The following is a 17,582-nucleotide window of genomic DNA, read 5'->3' as shown; positions in this document are numbered from 1 at the left end:
CCGCCGCAGCCTGGTGCGGGCGGGCGGGGCGGGGCGGGGGGGGCGGGGCGGGGCGGGGCCGAACTGATCGCGCCGGTGCGGGGGGGAGCGGAAGTGACGGGGACCCTTGTGCGGTGTTTGCAAACCGGCCGTGAGGCGGTGAGATCTCGGGGTCTGACGGGCACCAGGTCCTGGTGGGGGCGGGACGCGGCGAAACGTTTTAGCTGCAGCCCCTGGAAACGCGCCGCGGCCCGGCCTGGCTCTAGGGCCGGAGACTCCCTGTTCGGCGTCTGCTCCGAGCGGCCTGGCTCCCGCTGTTAGGCAGGGGCCGGGAACCCGCGGCCTAGGGGTCGGACATGGCCCCACCCTGCCTGGAACTGGCCTCTGAAGCTCAGGGAACCCTCCAGTATTGGGGAGCCTGCCCTGGCTTTCTGGACACCCCGTCCCCGCCACTGTCTGCACCACACACAATCTACTTGGTTGGACCGCCCTGCTGTGTGGTGAATGTGGAGAGTCGGGCCACATCAGTGAGGTTTTTTGGGGTTTGTTCAGTTTTGCTTCTCACTTGAATGACCCTGCCCACATAAGGTCCCCCGCCCAATTTTTTTTTTTTTATAGGGGAGGCAAAGTCTGTGCAGGGACCAAGCTGACTGAGTGGGTAGGGAGATCCCACAACTGGCTGCAAGGCCAAGGGAGAAGCCAAAGGGTAAAATTGGGGCAGGCAGCAGAGTTAAGAATAGGATCCGAAAAACCAGAAAAACATCCCTGAGGGTGGGGAGCATTTGCAGTGGTTGTAAAAATACAGGAGGGGACAGCACCCCCTTCCCAGCTCTGAGTGGGTGGCTAGTGCCCGGAGAAGATGCCCGTTTCCTACTTGAGAGGTGGACACTGCCTAAGGAGGTGAGATTCAGCAGCTGGGGGTTGCCTGTGAGAGCTGTTGTTTTGCCTCCTTCCTAGCACTCTATTTAGTAAGAAGATGTCCTGGGTTAAAGGCCTGGTGCAGGGTCCTGGCTTGTTCTTCAAAACGGATAAATTGTCCCATATTTTCTGTCTCCCTCCCCATCAGAGCTGGTGAGTCCTGCTGCTGCCCGATCCCTGCTCCCAGCTGCCTGCCCACAGGTAGGGAGTGGAGTCCAGTGGCTGCCCTAGAGAGTGTCCCCCCTCTTTGCCAGACTGGCTCAGAGGAGAGCACCAGATTCAGTTCTGGTGTTGTAATAGTCTAGTCTGTTAACCAATTAAGCAAAAACATATAGGTTAATGCTATAGACAACATACTCCTCCTCCTCCCCCCCCCCACCCCCCACACACACTTGACAGTAAATTTTTTAGCAGGCCGGTGGGTCCTGGCTTGAAATAGATCTGAGACCTACCCCTGCTGTGTGTCTGCATTTAAAGTGTGTTAGGAAACGGGCTGCTGTCACCCCGTGCTACTTTAACAGAGGTAGCAGCACAGGGTGACAGGCAGCTGGTCCACGAGGAGAGCTGCTTTTTAAGTTGGCTCCCCTCTCAGATCAGGTCCCGCATGGCACCCTGCACTGCTGCCTCTGATTGTAACGCCCCCACTGCCTCTCGCGGGGATGGGGGGGGTCGTCTTGCTCCACTGTCTCACTCCTCAATAGTCCCCTGGTAACCGACCGGAGTGGAGGGGGACCTATGCCCACCCCCTCTCCAGGTCCCAGCCCAGGACCCTAAGGGAGCGCGTCCGAGACGCACTGCCCGACCGGGGGGGCTACAGCCGCAACGCACTGGTCCCCGGGGTTTCCGACCCCGTCCTGGGCTGCTTCCTCCGACCCTTTCGGGTCCGTATGGCTCAGTCTAGTTCAGCGGGGCGCCAAGGGTGACTTACCCACTTGGGCCGCAGGGCCCTCGGTTGCCCGTCCTGGGTCCGCCGTCGGTCCTTCCACCGTGCTGCTGTCCGTGGGGGTTGTCTGTTCGCCGTCTTGCCGGAGCTCACTCTCTCTTTTGGTGTCCCGGCCGCCTGGCTTTTAAACCCGGCACCCTTGCTCAGGGACGCGTGGGTGGCCCGTCAGGGAGTCGCCTGCGCCGACAGCCGCTGCTGGGCCGGCGCGTTAGAGCCGTCCGGACAGCAGTTTCTCGCGGCACCCCCGGTGTGGGGTGCGGGGTCGGGGCTTGAGCTCCCTGCTGCCCTGCTCCCGCCTACGCTGGCAGCCGCCGCCGAACAAGCGTGGCAAAGCCACTCAGGCGTCTAGGCGCCTGTCTCCCGCGGCGCCCCAGTGCGGGGTTGGGGCTCGCGATCCCCGCCGCCCCGTCACACTGATATATAGGAGTGGCAGCAGTGTGGAGTCCCAGGGGGCTCCTCAGGAGTGAGGCTAGAACACACTGGCTGCTGGCCCCACACCCAGGGACTATAGAATAGTTGAGTGACTCATAAGAATTCTAGAGGTTACTTGACTATTCAATTAACCAATATTTAACATCACATGTGAGCTTTGTCAGACACCCAAGCACGTGTGTGTGAGGGTGTCCCCCTTCCCTTTTGAATCCTAAAGCCTTAAAGATAAGAAGGCTCCAGCTACGCAGTCATTATGCTTCACAGGGATTTGATGTTAATTTGAACCTTTGTGCTGCTAAGTTCTGATGGGTTGCTGCTGAGCTCACTTGAATATTACTAAACTGTTACTAGTTAATATTATTAAACTGTTCCAAGATAGTCAAGACCGAAGCAGACTGTGAAGAAGTTCAAAAAGATCTCACAAAACTAAGTGATTGGGCAACAAAATGGCAAATTAAGTTTAATGTGGATAAGTGTAAAGTAATGCATGTTGGAAAAAATAACCCCAACTGTATATATAGTATAATGGGAGCTAATTTGGCTATGAGAAATCAGGAAAGAGATCTTGGAGTTATCATGGATAGTTTTCTGAAAACATCTATATAGTGTGCTGAGGTGGTCAAAAAGGCAAATAGAATGTTAGGAATTATTAAGAAAGGGATAGAAAATAAGACACAGAGGCTACGTCTACACTGGCAGCTTCTTGCGCAAGAACTCTTTTGCAGAAGAGTTCTTCTGCAAAAACTCTTTCAGAAGAGAGCGTCTACACTGGCATGTGCTTTTGCACAAGACATGTGCTTTGGCGCAAGAGCATCCATGCCAGTGTAGATGCTCTCTTGCACAAGAAAGCTCTGATGGCCATTTTAACCACAGGGCTTTCTTGCGCAAGAAATTCATGTTGCCTGTCTACACTGGCCTCTTGTGCAAGAAGCCCTGATTTTATACAGTAGAACGTCAGTTTACTTGCTCAAGAACACATGGCCAGCATAGACAGGCAGCAAATTTTTGTGCAAGAGCGGCCGCTTTGGCGCAAGATCACGCCAGTGTGTAGACAGCCAGAATATCTTACTCACCCTGTATAAAACTATGGTGTGCCCACATCTTGAGAACTATGTACAGATGTGGTCTCCACCTCAAAAAAGATATTTTGGCCTTGGAAAGGGTTCCGAAAAGGGCAACTAAAATGATTAGGGGTTTAGAATAGGTCCCATATGAAGAGAGGCTAAAGCAACTGGGACTTTTCAATTTGGAAAAGAGGGGACTGAGGGGGGATATGATAGAGGTATATAAAAACATAAGTGGTGTGGAGAGGGTGAACAAAGAAGAGTTATTCATTTGTTCCCATAATTTAAGGACAAGAGGACACCAAATGAAATTAATGGGTAGCAGTTTTAAAACTAATGAAAGGAAGTTCTTCTTCACACAGCACATAGTCAACCTGTGGAACTACTTGCCAGAAGAGGCTATGAAGGCTAGAACTATAACAGAGTTTAAAGAGAATCTAGATAAATTCATGGAGGTTAGGTCCATAAAAGGCTATTAGCCAGGGGGTAGGAATGGTATCCCTGGCCTCTGTTTGTCAGAGGCTGGAGATGGATGGCATTAGACAAAATCGCTTGATCATTGTCTTTGGTCCACCCCCTCTAGGGCACTTGGTGCTGGCCACTGTTGACAGACAGCCTACTGGGCTAGATGGACCTTTGGTCTGAGCCAGTACTGACATTCTTATGTTCTAATATCAGTCATTTTACCAGGTGTCCAGTATCCAACTTAGGGAAATACGGTAATCCTCAGCCTGCTTCTTTCTCACATCGCTGGCCGCTTGGGTAGATTTTGCTTCTTGAATGTTCACTACAGGCCAGGGTTTAAATGTGAAAGCTCCAAGATACTTTAGAAAATAATTTTGTTACTTGCAAACTTATTATCAAAATCAGTATTTCCATAAGTAATTCCCCATCCTGCAGCCACCAAAGTACCCACTTTACTTTTCTCTTACTTTATTGTATATACAAATATTTTTTATTTTACTTGTGTATTTGTACTTCTACTCACATATTTTGGTCCCATATTCCCTGTGTGCTTCATCTAATGTTACAATACATTCCAATCAGGCTCTTCTCCTGCCAGGCTGCAGAACACCCATGTCTTCCCCCAGCTCAGCCCCTGGCCTGCAGAACCAGGGACAGGAAATGGCTGTGGCGGAGCCAGTGAGGTTCGAGGAAGTGGCTGTGTATTTCTCTGAGGAGGAATGGGTTCTGCTGGACCCGGGCCAGAGAACCCTCTACTGGGATGTGATGCAGGAGAATTATGAGGCTGTGAACTGGCTGGGTAAGGATTCCTGTCCCCTCGGGTATCAGAAGTTGGGTTGGGTTTGGTTGAGGCCCCACAATGTCCTCTGCCCCACAATGTCCTCTGCCCCCCAGTGTCAGGAGTATCAGCCCCAATAATCCTGGCTCCCACTTTCAGGAGAAGCAGGTTTGGGGACACAACAATAGTGCTGCTTTTCCCACAACCAAGGTCTCCATGTGCTTCCCACCATCTTGCCCTTGTTGTGCTTTGGCCGGAGGTGTGAGTAGAAGGGCTCAGGCAGGAATGGCAGGTACCAGAGTTCTGGGTCTGGCTGCTGTTAGTGCTGGCGGGGTCCCCTTGTGGCAGTGGGCTGAGCCTCTGGAAGGAGGGTGCAGTTCCCAGAGTCCTTCCCTGCCTGTTGCTAATCTCTGACATGCTGGTTTTTGCCAGTGGGAGGGGCTGGGTGCTGAAGCTGAGGGACAATGGATGAGGTAGTTCACGCTCTGTGGGTACGTCTACACTAGCCCCCTAGATCGATCTAGGGAAGCTAATGAGGGTGACCGGAATTGCAAATCAAGCCCGAGATTTAAATATCCCGCGCTTGATTTTCATGTTCCCGGCCAGTTGCCATTTTAGAAATTGACTAGCCCGAAGTAACTGCCCATGTCTACACGCGGCAGTGAAACGGGCTTCAGATTTAAAGTCCTAAATCGAATTAGGTGGTATTCCTCCTGCAATGAGGTTTGCCACCTAATTTGATTTAGGGGCTTTAAATCAGAAGCCCGTTTCAGTGCCACATGTAGACATGGGCAGTTACTTCGGGCTAGTCAATTTCTTAAATGGCGACCAGCCAGGGACATGCAAATCAAGCCTGGGATATTTAAATCCTGGGCTTGATTTGCAATTCCGGTCACCCTCATTAGCCTCCCTAGATCGATCTAGGGGTCTAATGTAGACATACTCTGTGAGTATTTTCTCAGGGGTAGCTCTGTAGTAGAGAAATGTGAGCAGAGCTGTCCTTGCATTTCAGGCACAGGCTGGGTTTCCTTAAAAGTTCAGCTTCATTCTCTCTGGGACTCACTTGCCTCTGTGTGCAATGGAGATAATCACATCATCAGTCTTGTTTTTTTAGAGTGAACTATCTTTGGGTAGGGACTTTTTCTTCCTGTGGGAATGTCTAGCTTCATGCTCAGGAGACCTATGTTCAGTTCTCTGCCCTTGTCACAGACTTTCTGTGTAACCTTGATCAAGTTCCTTAGACTTTATGTGTGCAGTCTTCTCTCTCTGCAGTAACTATTATAGTGTGTCTCCATTTCATAGAGTGGGGGAAGGATACCTACACTAAAGAAGGGAGATGTTTAGCTCCATATGAGCACCCCGATAGCACAGTGGGGTCTTGATTTACACCAGAGTTCCCAGGTGCTGCTGTGATTGATAATTTTGCTTCCCATAGCAACTGCGGTGCCATATGAATTGCTGCTAGCAGCACAGAATCTCGTTACGGCTGTTCAGGGGCACCCTTTTCTGGAGCTCTGATGCCAGTGGCACTGGCAGAGTGTGCGGCTTGCCCATGTAGCACACCTCAGGGTTGTCACTAAAGAAAGACCCAGACTCCATTTGGAGGCTACGGTGCTCAGTCGTTTATTGTGAAAGGAGCAGGATGCTAGTGTCCCAGCTCCTCAGGCACAGGTATAGTGAGACTTCTCCCAATGCAATAATGGTACCAGCTCAGCCAGCATCAACATGCCCCTTCTGTGCCTTCTCCTGTCATACATTGACACAAACAAGATGCATGTTGTTCCATGTGTTGCTATCCTCTTAGCCTTCTGTCTGTTTGATAATCCCCCATATCCCATTCATGTGCACAAGGGTCAGTCTCTTTCTGAGCTATCTATTAGGACTGAGTGTTTGCAGTTACTGCAGAGATCAGAGTGTTGATTGTCCTCCTCGCCGCTCAGGAATGTGCTTGCCTGATTAGTTGGTACCTAGTGCCCCACCATTCTGCCAAACCCTGGCCTCCTCTAGTTCAGAAATAATGGATATTAACAATATAATCATAGTCATAGTCATCACATCAGAACATTCCCATTGACACGGGACCCAACACACTTTGCACAAGGTTCCTTGCAGTTGTGTAACAGTGGTAGCACAATGATCTCCATGGTCATGTCACAGGTGGATCTTCCCAACACTAAATGAAGATCTAAGAAGGGGTGGGGCCGAAGCTGAGGGAAACGCACTCACAAGGTGTAAAGGTGATAGCTTCTGTGCAACCCTGGAAGGGCACCAAATCAAAGGCCAGGCTCGCCACAAGTGGCAGACTGGGAAACCACACAAAGGCTGCTGCTGGCAGAGTAGAACCGAGGCTGCAGAGGAGGAGCTGAGCACCAGCCACAAGCACCAGAGAAGCATCACAGCCCAGCTCTGTCCTGGTTGGCCCCAGGAGAAGACCAGCACCACCTTGGCCAGCTATGACAATGGCAGCTGTTGTGGGTAGCTGACAGGGCCCACCCAGGCACTGACGACTGTGATCAGGAGAATGGAGCATAGGCAAGGACCTGAAGCAACCAGCCAAGGGTTCATTTTGCTGTTTAGCAACTTCCTCTACCTCCTTCTGGCTTAAGTACAGCATCTGAGCCAAAGAGCAGGAAGTGCTCAGCCAGGAGCTTTGTGGACAGAGCTTTGGGGAGCTAGAGCTCTGCTAGGTCCTTGCTCTCCAAGACCTAGAGATCTGCTATGTGGCCTCTACAGTCTGAGCCCTGCCTGGGAACCTTGGTGTAAGACTTGCCAGCCCTCACTAGAGCTCCCCTTCTGAACAGTGTGTTCGTGTTCTGGATGCCAGGGGGTTGGAACAGGCCATGAGGGAGACTGATTTGTACCCTAGAGAGTGCAGCAGAGTGCTCAGCACCCCTGGGGAATGAGCTGGGCCATTCCCAAGGTGGGGGGGATGCACCTTTACTGCAGGTGAGTGTGGCCTGGGCTCTTGTACCACCCAGATCCCAGTCCCTGCAAGGTGAGGAAGGAGCCTCTCTGGGGGTGACTCAGATCCTGGCTCTGGAAGCAGTAAAGGCCTTAATGAACAAGATCAGTACTTAGTTATTTGCTTTCCAAACAGGATTTCCATTTTCTAAAGCTCATGTGATCTCCAGAGTGGAGTTACAGGTCCCAGATCCCCAGAGCTGTGAGGAAGGGGAAATTATCAGCAACACCCACAGAGGTAAGCAATCAGTTAAACTGCCTCAGAAACCAGTTTATAGCCGGTGTAACTTGTGTGTTTTCATGAAGTCTGTCTGACTCTTCAGTTTGTCTTCAGTTCTAGTCAGAGCATGGTGGGTGGGGAAAGGCTGGGTTCTCTCATTTGTGGAAGGGTTGTGAAGAAGGAGAATTAACTCAGCTCATGATAATTCAATCATTATTTGAGTGTTTATCCCCTTTTTCTATTCCTCTTTCAGAGTTTTCTTTCAGCTCATCATGAACAATAACTCCTGTCTGGATTATTTCTCTATCCCAACAGGTGATGGAATGCTGACTGAGAACCACGAGAAGAGTCTTTAGCAGGAAGGACTGGAACAAGTGACTCCATGTGGGATGTTATTGGGAAGACCTGAAGGGCATGTTTCCCAGATATGTGAGCAAGGAGAGACCTGTCAGAGTCAGCATAGCCCAGAAAGGCAGCATGGAAACCATCCAGGAGAGGGACAGGGTAAATCCAATCACAGGAGCAGAGAGGAGAAAAGAAATATAGAAACTGTTGAACAGAAAATCCCCCATCAACAGTCACCCTGCACTTGTAGTGACTGTGAAACTCTTGAACATCAAAGAGCCCACACAGGAGAGAAACCCTTCAAGTGCTCTGACGCTGGGAAAAGCTTCAGTGAGCACTCACGCTTTACGAACCATCAGAAAATATATAGAAAAGAGAGACCCATAACTGCTCTGACAGTGGGAAAAACTTCAGTAGAAGTGATCACCTTGTTAGATATAGGAGGACCCACACAGGAGAGAAACCTTTCAATTGCTCTGACTGCGGGGAAAAACTACAGCTGCAGGTCTAACCTTGTTACCCATAGGAGGACCCACACAGGGGAGAAACCCTTTAGCTGCTCTGATTGTGGGAAAAGCTTCAGTACGAGTTCAGAGCTTGTTACCCATAGGAGGACCCACACAGGAGAGAAACCTTTCAATTGCTCTGACTGCAGAAAAAGCTTCAGCTGCAAGTCAAATCTTGTTATCCATAGGAAGATCCACACAGGGGAGAAACCCTTTAGCTGCTCTGATTTAGCTTTTTCTTCAGGAAGAGCTCAGACCTTATTACCCATAGGAGGAGACACACCGGAGGGAAACCTTTTAATTGCTTTGACTGTGGGAAAAGCTTCAGTCAGAAGTCGCACCTTGTTAAACATAGGAGAACCCACACATGAGAGAGACCATTCACCTGCTCTGGCTGCAGGAAAAGTTTCAGTCAGTGCTCCTGCCTTACTAGCCAACAAATAATACATACAAGAGAGTCACCTCATAACAGTTCTGATTGCAGAAATGGCTTCAAACAGAGGTCAGACATAGGTCAGGTTCAAATCCTGCTGCCAGCGAGGCCTGTATTTTGGCTACACCCTTTGCAAGGGCAACAAACTACCCAAGCCCTGAGTCCCCTGGCCCAGAGTAGAATGCTCCCGTCCTATCTGAAGGGACACCTGGGGAAAGGGAAAAGAGGCTACAAGAAGCAAGTGGGAAACAGATAACAGGGCCCTGCCTAACTGATAGGACAAGCAGTTGGGCTTTCAGCAGAGCCACCTCCCCGTGGACATAGCCAGGGGGCCAAGTGCCTCCCGTGGCCCCTCCCACTCTCTACTTCCTCTCCCAAAAAGCCAGCCCTGGTTGGGCAGAAAGGTGCTGAGCCCCAGCGGCCTCCATTTGCCTGGCAGTGGCAGAAGTGATGGAGGCAGCCCCCGGGGTTGCTGAGTTGTTCACTTGGGGAAGTGGCTGCAGGGAGCCAGACAGCTGGGAGGGAGCCAGAGCCAGAAAGGATCAGCGGATGGGAAAAGGGCGAGGCAGAGAACAGAAACAGGGCAGCAGAAAAGAACATCCATAAATGTCAGTGAGAGGCAGAGGTGGCAAAGTGGCAGCAGCATTTCATCTCATAACGCTTCTGGAAAGGGGCAGCCCCAGGAGGTAGCTGGACTTTCTTTTGCTCCTCCCCAGTTTTCACTTTCTTGTATGATAGAGGGTACAAGGGTATGTCCCTGTACCTTTCCACAGTGCCCCTCTCTCACAGCCCAGAGCCATGGTTCCCTCTGTCAGGCCTGGACAATATAGGCCAGCAGATCCAGAGCACCAAGCTTACCTGATTTGGCCTACTAAATGCAGAGAGAAGTCTCACGCACATTCCCTACTTGCCCCACCCCTGCACACGGCTGAGTTGCTGGGCTTTTTGTGGTTCATTCCAGTGGGTGAGGGGCTTCATGTGCTGTCCCTGCTCCTAGCATGTTTCTGGCCAATGGGAGCTGCCTGCTTAAAGCCCTCCCACCTCCACTCAGGCTTTTATTTACCCATGCACATGACCTCTGCGGCCTGTGCAGGAAAGGAGATGCCTGAGAAACTTGCCTGGCTGCTGGCCAGGAGTTAGCCACGTAAGTCTCACCCTCCCTTCCCCTACCCACTGGCACTTCCCATGATGAAAGAGAAAAGTGTTGGCAGTTTTAATGAGCATGGATGGGGCTGTTCAGTGAAAGTGCTGAATCCTAGCCACTAGACCACCAGGGAGACAAAAACCTGAAATGTTTGCTCAGCTCCAATAGTGTTTCATAGGCCATTTTCTGTCTCCTTCAGGATGTGGGTCCATTCCCCATTGCCCAGAGGGGAAAAGAACAGACAGCAAACAACATCAGAACAGCTGGACTGGGTTATGCCAATAGTCCATCTAGGCTAGGATCCTGTCTCACGACAGCAGCCAATTCTGTTGCCCCGTGTCATGAACATGAGGGTTAGCCAGAAGCCTGGGAACTAAGGAGTTAACCTTACCTAGCCAGGTGGAGTGGCCAATAGGAATGTAGGTAGGAATTTCAAACTGGGGCAAAGGAATGTTTGGTTTCTCCCGCCTCTGTTCTGGGAGTTCTTCCAGCTACTGAAGGAGACAGACATTTCTCTCTCTCCAAGAAATGATTCTTCACTTTCTGTAAGTAGGATAAAGTTTAGATAAATCCGTTAGGTTTTTTTATTTTATAGTTTGGGAAATGGGATCTGATGTTTTGGCTTTCCTTTGTAACTCAGTTATAGGCCCATGGTGGAGTTTCTCCATGGGTATATTATTTGTTATTTTTCCATCTAGTCATTATGCTTGCAACAGGAATATTGTGGTGATAATAAAAGTTTTTTCTTTTCTGTTTATTAACCTGGTATTGGTTAATAGTTGTGTCCTGGTTTGTACTTTTGGGGCTGAGATTTCCCAAGTAGTCTCTCCCTGATTTCTTTATTGATATTTGGGTGGTGGCAGCGGAGATTTTATTCCCAAAATCTAGGATGTTAAGATTTGGGGGGGAAGTTTTATACCAAAGTCTGGTAGAAAAGGTTTTGGGATCCTTTTGCTGGCCCTGACTTCTGCATTTATAGTGCCAGAGTGGGGAAGGAGCCATGACACCCTGAGAGAATCACCAGAACAGACAATTATCAAGTGGTCCCTCCCCTGTCACCCATTTGCAGCTTCTGGCAAAAACTGGCTACGGACACCTGTCCTGTCCCTCCTGGCTAAAAGCCATTGATTGACCTTTCCTGCATTAAATTATCCAGTTCTTTTTTGAATCCTCTTGTAGACTTCATCTTCACAACATCCTTTGGCAAGGAGTTCCACTGGTTGACTGAGTTGGGTGCAAAAATGCTTCCTTTTGGTTTAGTTTAAATTGGTTACCTACCAATTTCATTGTCAGCCTCGTTTTTGCAAAGGAGAAAAAGATAATTTCTTACTTACTTTCTGAGCCCCTGTCATTGTTACATAAACCTCTGTCCCATTGCCCCTTAGTCATCCCTTTCCCAAGCTGAGAAGAAGTTCAATGAACTCATGGGAGCTGCTGTTCCAAAGAAGAGGCATTTCCTGCAGAGAAGACGGCCAAGCCCAATCCCCTTGCACAAAGCCCCAGGAAATACCAATGGACACTGGGAAAACTACTTCTTGGGCAACGCTATTGAATGGATCTGATTGGCTGTTGGGCCAATAATGCCATCAACAGAAGATTCCCAATGAGACTTCTCAGCCCAAGTGCAAAGACTGTGCAGTTGCCCATTCCCAGCCTAGTGGCAGAGAGGCAGCACCCTGAGGAAGCAGGTCCTGAGGCAGAGGAGACCTTTTAAGGGAACAGAGTTGTGAGGTGAGAGGAAGGGGAACAAGTCACCTCCTGTCAAGTGAGACACGGAGGGAAAAGGCTGGTTCCGGTGCAAGCTGAGCTCCAAGGACTGGTTCTTGCCCTGGTGGCTTCTTGCAGGGCTTGGCTTGAGAAGCACCAAGGAGCCTTTTTGAAGGGCTAAGGGATTCCTGTGACTGGCTGGGTCTGACGGGAAAGATGTTGGTTCTCATGGAAACACAGAGCTGGGTCAGATGTGAGAGCTGGGGAAGTGTGGCCTGAGGACCCCCACACAGATCCTAGCCTGTCTGCTCCGCACCCCCAAATGTCCCCTCAGGCCACTTCCAGAGCAGCCTCACAAGGTGCTGGGCAACCAGGGCCAATCCCCAGTGAGGCCTCTGCCCATTGTCCCATAAGGGCTCCTTTGGGGGTGGGGCAGGAGCTATTTCTCCAAGAGGCTTTTCCCCAGCTACTGTGCAGCACAGAAGGACCCAAGGTTGCCCCCTGGGGGGGAAGGGTCAGTGCTGTCAGGTCCCATGGCTGGCTCCGTCGGCAGCACCTCTGGCTGGGAGCCAGCACTCTGAGCTGTCAAGTTCCTCTGGAAAGCTGGGATTTTCCCTCCAACAACATGACACACGTTCTGTTTGCCCCCTGTCCAGCAGCCTGGGGCATTCACCCTGTGCCAGGGGCATCTGAGAGCGACACTGTCCCCTTGTGGGTGCAGAAGAGAAAACACGAGGGAAGAACCTTGTGTTGAGGTGGGACCACAGCCCAACCAGGCCACTTCCCAGAGCACCAGGAGCCAAATGCCCACCCCAGAGTCACCTGGGCAGGGCCCTTTCCCTGGGGTCCTTAAATCCAGCCACCAACAGCTCTTGTGAGGTGCCTTCCCTTTCCTGCCCCCTCTCACAGTTGCTTTCAATGCTGCCAATGAAACCTGGAGTTAATAGACTCAGGAAAGACAAGGGTGGGAAGAGATCACAGGAGGTCTCTAATCCAATTCAACCCCCTCAAAAAATCACCCCAGCCAGAGCTTTGACAAGCCTGGTCTTAAAAACCTCTAGGGATGGAGATTGCACCACCACCACCTCCTTTGGTAACTCATTCGAGTGCTTCACTGCCCTCCTAGTGAAACTTTTTCTTAATCACCAACCTAGAGCTCCCCCACTGCAATGCAAAACCATTGTGCCTTGTTCTGTCATCTGACACCACCATCCCCTATGTACTGCCCCACCCCACAGTCACGTGCATCTCTCTCTCTCTCTCTCTCTCTCTCTTGCACACACACAAATTTATTGAGCTAGCTCAAGTGGTGTAGCTGTTTAGAAGGCAATACTTGTTGGGAAGTACTTTAAAAAGAAGTGCTGAAGTTATGAGTTCAAGCCTCACCTGAAGCACTGGTTCATACCAGCCCAATGGTTTCATCCATACATCCAGCTTATAAAGCTCGAGTCCCAGCCTAGAGGACACTGAGGAAGGGAGCAGTTAAAATGCCCCTTCGCTTCTTGTTTCCTCACCAGAGTGTTGGTCATAATCCACAGATCCACCCTCTGTTCTTCCCCCACCTGTTCCAGGCTCCCTCAAGGAGAGGGAGAAGTGGGGACATGCTGGTGATACTGATAGTGCAGGGCCTTGAAGCCCAGACCTGCTAAATCAAACCCTGTGGCTCAGTGTGTTAAAATGGTAGGAAGAGCCCCTGAGTACTGGGCCCTTTCCCTCCTGAGGACTTGGCAGTGGTGCTGGGAGTGGGGGGGTGTCCAAGACTTTCTACCCTCAGGCTAATTTGGGGCCTTTGGGGAGGAGCCCTGGGAAGTCCCACAGTGTCCCAGACAGGTGGAGTCACAGCCTGTTGGTGCTACAGGCAGAGTGTGGGGGTGAGGATGGTAAAATCCCCTCCCCCCCGCAGGCACTGCTGGGATTGTCCCTCCTTGTCAAGAGGGCAGAGTAGTGACTCAGGTGCTGCTACCACTAGGGGGCAAGTAGCCCTCAGGCGACTCTGCCCTTATAAAGCCGCCAGGGTGGGGCAAGTCTGAGGAGAATGGAACCCTTGTGTCTCTTGGCGGGAAAATCCGGTTCCGACCGGTCTCTGAGCAGCCAGTGGCTGAGGGGATCCAACATGGATCCCTAGGTCACGGGTCACAGGCACCATTTAGTGGCCCCAATTACTGACCTACACACTGTCATAACATTACGTTTTAATGAGGCAGAACAATTAAACCAAACACTCTCACACAGGAGACATGCAGGCTGTGTCTACACTGGGCCACTTATTCCGGAAAAGCAGGCGCTTTTCCAGAATAACTTGCCAGCTGTCTACACTGGCCACTTGCTTTTCCGGAAAAGCAATGACGATCTACTGTAAAATTGTCAGTGTTTTTCCGGAAAAACTATGCTGTTCCCGTTCGGGCAAAAGTCCTTTTCCGGAAAAACTGTTCCGGAAAAGGGCCAGTGTAGACAGCACAGTAGTCTTTTCCGCAAAAAAGCCCCGATCGCGAAAAAAGTGCTTTTCTGGAAAAGCATCCTGCCAATGTAGACGCGCTTTTTCCGGAAATACTTATAACGGAAAACTGTTCCGTTTTAAGCATTTCCGGAAAAGGATGCCAGTGTAGACGTAGCTGCAGAGATCAGACTTTTCCTGCCTTTCCTCCTGAGCTTAACCCACTGGCTGAAAGGAACTGCTGCTGCTTAATGGGGGGGAGGGGAACGTGGGTGGGGAGGAGAAAGAGAGAAGCTGGGCAACAGGTCCAACTCTTGCTGTGCCACCTGGCCTCAGATCCTGGCCACCCAGGCTTCACTCTGAGGCGGCCATCATCTGTGAAGGGGGGATTTTGACTCATCCCATCCTCTCAGCTGCCACAGGGATCACTGTAAGGGGACAGCCCAGCAGGGACTGAAGACCACTTCTGTAGGTGAGGTTTGCACTCACAACCTAAGCATGTCTTTTGTGAGTACTGCATGCTGACCCATTGCACCACTGGAGCAGATGTTTGAAAGTTTTCTCCAAAGTCCTTAGATTGAGAAAGTCAAGCAGCACATAGAATCATAGAACTGGAAGAGACCTCAAAAGGTCATCAAGTCCAGGCCCCTGCTCTAGGCAGGACCAATTCCAACTAAATCAACCTGGCCAGGGCTTTGTCAAGCCGAGACTTAAACACCTCTAGGGATGGAGTCTCCACTACTTCCCCAGGTAACCCATTCCAGTGCTTCACCACCCTCCTAGTGAAATAGTTTTTCCTAATATCCAACCTGGACCTCTCCCACCACAACTTGAGACCATTGCTCCTTGTTCTGCCATCTGTCACTACTGAGAACAGCCTCTCTCCGTCCTCTTTGGAACCTCCCTTCAGGAAGTTGAAGGCTGCTATTGAATCCCCCCTCACTCTTCGCTTCTGCAGACTAAACAGACCCAAGTCCCTCAGCCTCTCCTTATAAGTCATATGGTCCAGTCCCCTAATCATTTTGGTTGCCCTCCGCTGGACCCTCTCCAATGCATCCACATCCTTTTTGTAGTGGGGGCCCCAGAACTGGACACAATACTCCAGATGTGGCCTCACCAAAGCTGAATAAAAGGGAATAATGACATCTCTGGATCTGCTGGCAATGCTCCTCTTAATGCAACCTAATATGCCATTAGCCTTCTTGGCTACAAGGGCACACTGTTGACTCATATCCAGCTTCTCATCCACTGTAACCCCCAGGTCCTTTTCTGCAGAACTACTACTTAACTGGTTGGTCCCCAGCTTGTAACTATGCTTGGGATTCTTCGGTCCCAAGTGCAGGACTCTGCACTTGTCCTTGTTGAACCTCATCAGGTTTCTAGTGGCCCAATCCTCCAATTTGACTAAGTCACTCTGGACCCTATCTCTGCCCTCCAGCGTATCTACCTCTCCCCCCAGCTTAGTGTCATCCACAAACTTGCTGAGGGTGCAATCCATCCCCTCATCCAGGTCATTAATAAAGATATTGAACAAAACCAGTCCTATAACCGAACCTTGGGGCACTCTGCTAGAAACTGACCGCCATCCTGATGGTCAAAGTGGAATTGAGTGAAACAGGGTAAGAAGATTGATTTTCAGGGATTTGCAACAAACCAGCATCTCACCAGAAGGCCCCACTGAGATTTGAACCCAGACTACAGAAATCAAAGTCTAGAGTGCTACCCCTTACACCATGGGACCATCACATTAGTGTAGACCTCAGGTGCTCATCTGGTAGCTCATGCTCTGCTCTCCTTGCTTTTTCCATTCAGCTGCTTCACCTCTCCAGATCTTGTCCCATCTGTATGTGGCCTCATGGAAACTTTCTGACTCCCTCTTTGGCAGAGGAAGGAGAAATGTTGCCATGTGTTACACACGTTGGCACCATATAGACCCCAGGCCTGGGTCCCCCTGCCTTAAGTTCCATGGGACAGGGAGAAGCTCCAGGAGATGGTTCCCCTGGGATCATGTCTCACATGGAACCAAAGGCTCGGGGAAGCCAGACCCACCCTGCAGCCAGGAATTCTGGTTTGTAGAAGCTCCCACCTAGAAACAACTTGGCTGAGGAGTCAGGAAGAAGCTGGGGGCTGGGTAACGGGCTGCATGGCTGAGGCAGAGCAAGGGTTTGCTGGCTTCTAGATGGAGCAGCAGGGCAGACACAGTCCCTCTGGGAAGCACATCTGGGCTGTCCGCATAGGAGCCAAACAAGGGTTTAGCCTCAGGGTACGTCCACACAGCAGCAATATTTCAAAATAACAAAGAGTGTGTCCACACTGCAAGCATTTATTTCAACGTAATGTTGACCTGGAAGACTTTTTACTCCATCAGCCCCTCATTTCACATTGCCAGTTATGCTCTTTTGATATAATCTAATTACTGTGCATTTGAAAAAGCTGAACTTAGCTTCAGCATATATGGGCCTTAGGGGACAAAGTTCTTTACCAAAACCAGGGACTTCTAGATCTTCAGTCTAATGTGCTCCCAACTGAGGTACTTTAGCAGCTCTAGCTGTTGCTCTGAGGCTACCCCCTTCTCAGGGTGTCTTTCTCAGCAGCAGCGCACAAGAGAGAAGCTGTTGCCAGTGGCCCTGCAAGGCAAGATGAGCTTTGCCTGCCCCCCTCAGCCTGACTTGCTACTTAGCCTCATTCCCACTCCCCAGTCCCTTCCCGGGTTAACCCAGTGGCCAAAAGGGGCTGCAGCTGCTGCTGACAGGGAAGAAGATGGGAGGCAAGATGCTGGCAGCAAGAGATTCTGGCTGCCTCTTTCCCCTGGGTCTCAGTGCGCCATGCCAGTCACCAATCACCTTGACATTATTAGCACCAAACCTCAAACCAGCTGGACTAGCCAGCCCACATCACAGTGAGTTTCTATTGGCCTCATCAGGGAAGAGGCAGAAACGGCAGCTGCAGAAATGGTCCCTGAAGCTGCCTGAGGCACCTTTCTGAAAGGGCCACTTTAAGCTTTGCTTCCTAAAGGCTGGCTAGTTAAAGTGGGGTACTAATAATGCCAATGGCATGGGTTCAAGCCCCCTACGACCTACAGATGCATTGGGGTAGTAATTTGTCCACTTTGGCTGCGTGCTATGCATAGGGAAGCACAAACAAACGGCTGAGAGCTTTGCAGGAAGCAGGCCAGAGAGCTGATAAGAGAAGGCTCCAATCTGCACAGACCCAGTGGCTAAAAGGGCCTTGGCCTGGCCTGCTTTCCCCAATA

General features: G+C 50.7%; 1 protein-coding gene across 2 annotated transcripts; it reads left to right on the top strand.

Moving 5' to 3' along the window:
• Positions 1-63: 63 nt before the first annotated feature.
• LOC106732722 (zinc finger protein 688-like) lies at positions 64-10,954 on the top strand. 2 transcript variants are annotated; one of them, XM_025189949.3, is made up of 4 exons: positions 64-879; positions 4,384-4,600; positions 7,677-7,778; positions 8,076-10,954. In XM_025189949.3, exons 2-4 carry the CDS (start codon positions 4,414-4,416, stop codon positions 8,114-8,116), a joined length of 330 nt encoding a protein of 109 aa, XP_025045734.2. In that variant the 5' UTR covers positions 64-879; positions 4,384-4,413; the 3' UTR covers positions 8,117-10,954. The 2 variants fall into 2 exon arrangements, with proteins under 2 accessions (XP_025045734.2, XP_089627293.1); XM_089771167.1 differs by having other exon boundaries at positions 69-879.
• The last annotated feature ends 6,628 nt before the right edge of the window (positions 10,955-17,582 follow it).

Source organism: Pelodiscus sinensis, chromosome 19, assembly GCF_052426305.1.
Source record: "Pelodiscus sinensis isolate ZL-2025 chromosome 19, ASM5242630v1, whole genome shotgun sequence".
In the NCBI taxonomy this organism is placed as follows: domain Eukaryota; kingdom Metazoa; phylum Chordata; order Testudines; family Trionychidae; genus Pelodiscus; species Pelodiscus sinensis.
This window is presented reverse-complemented; position numbering and strand designations above follow the sequence as displayed.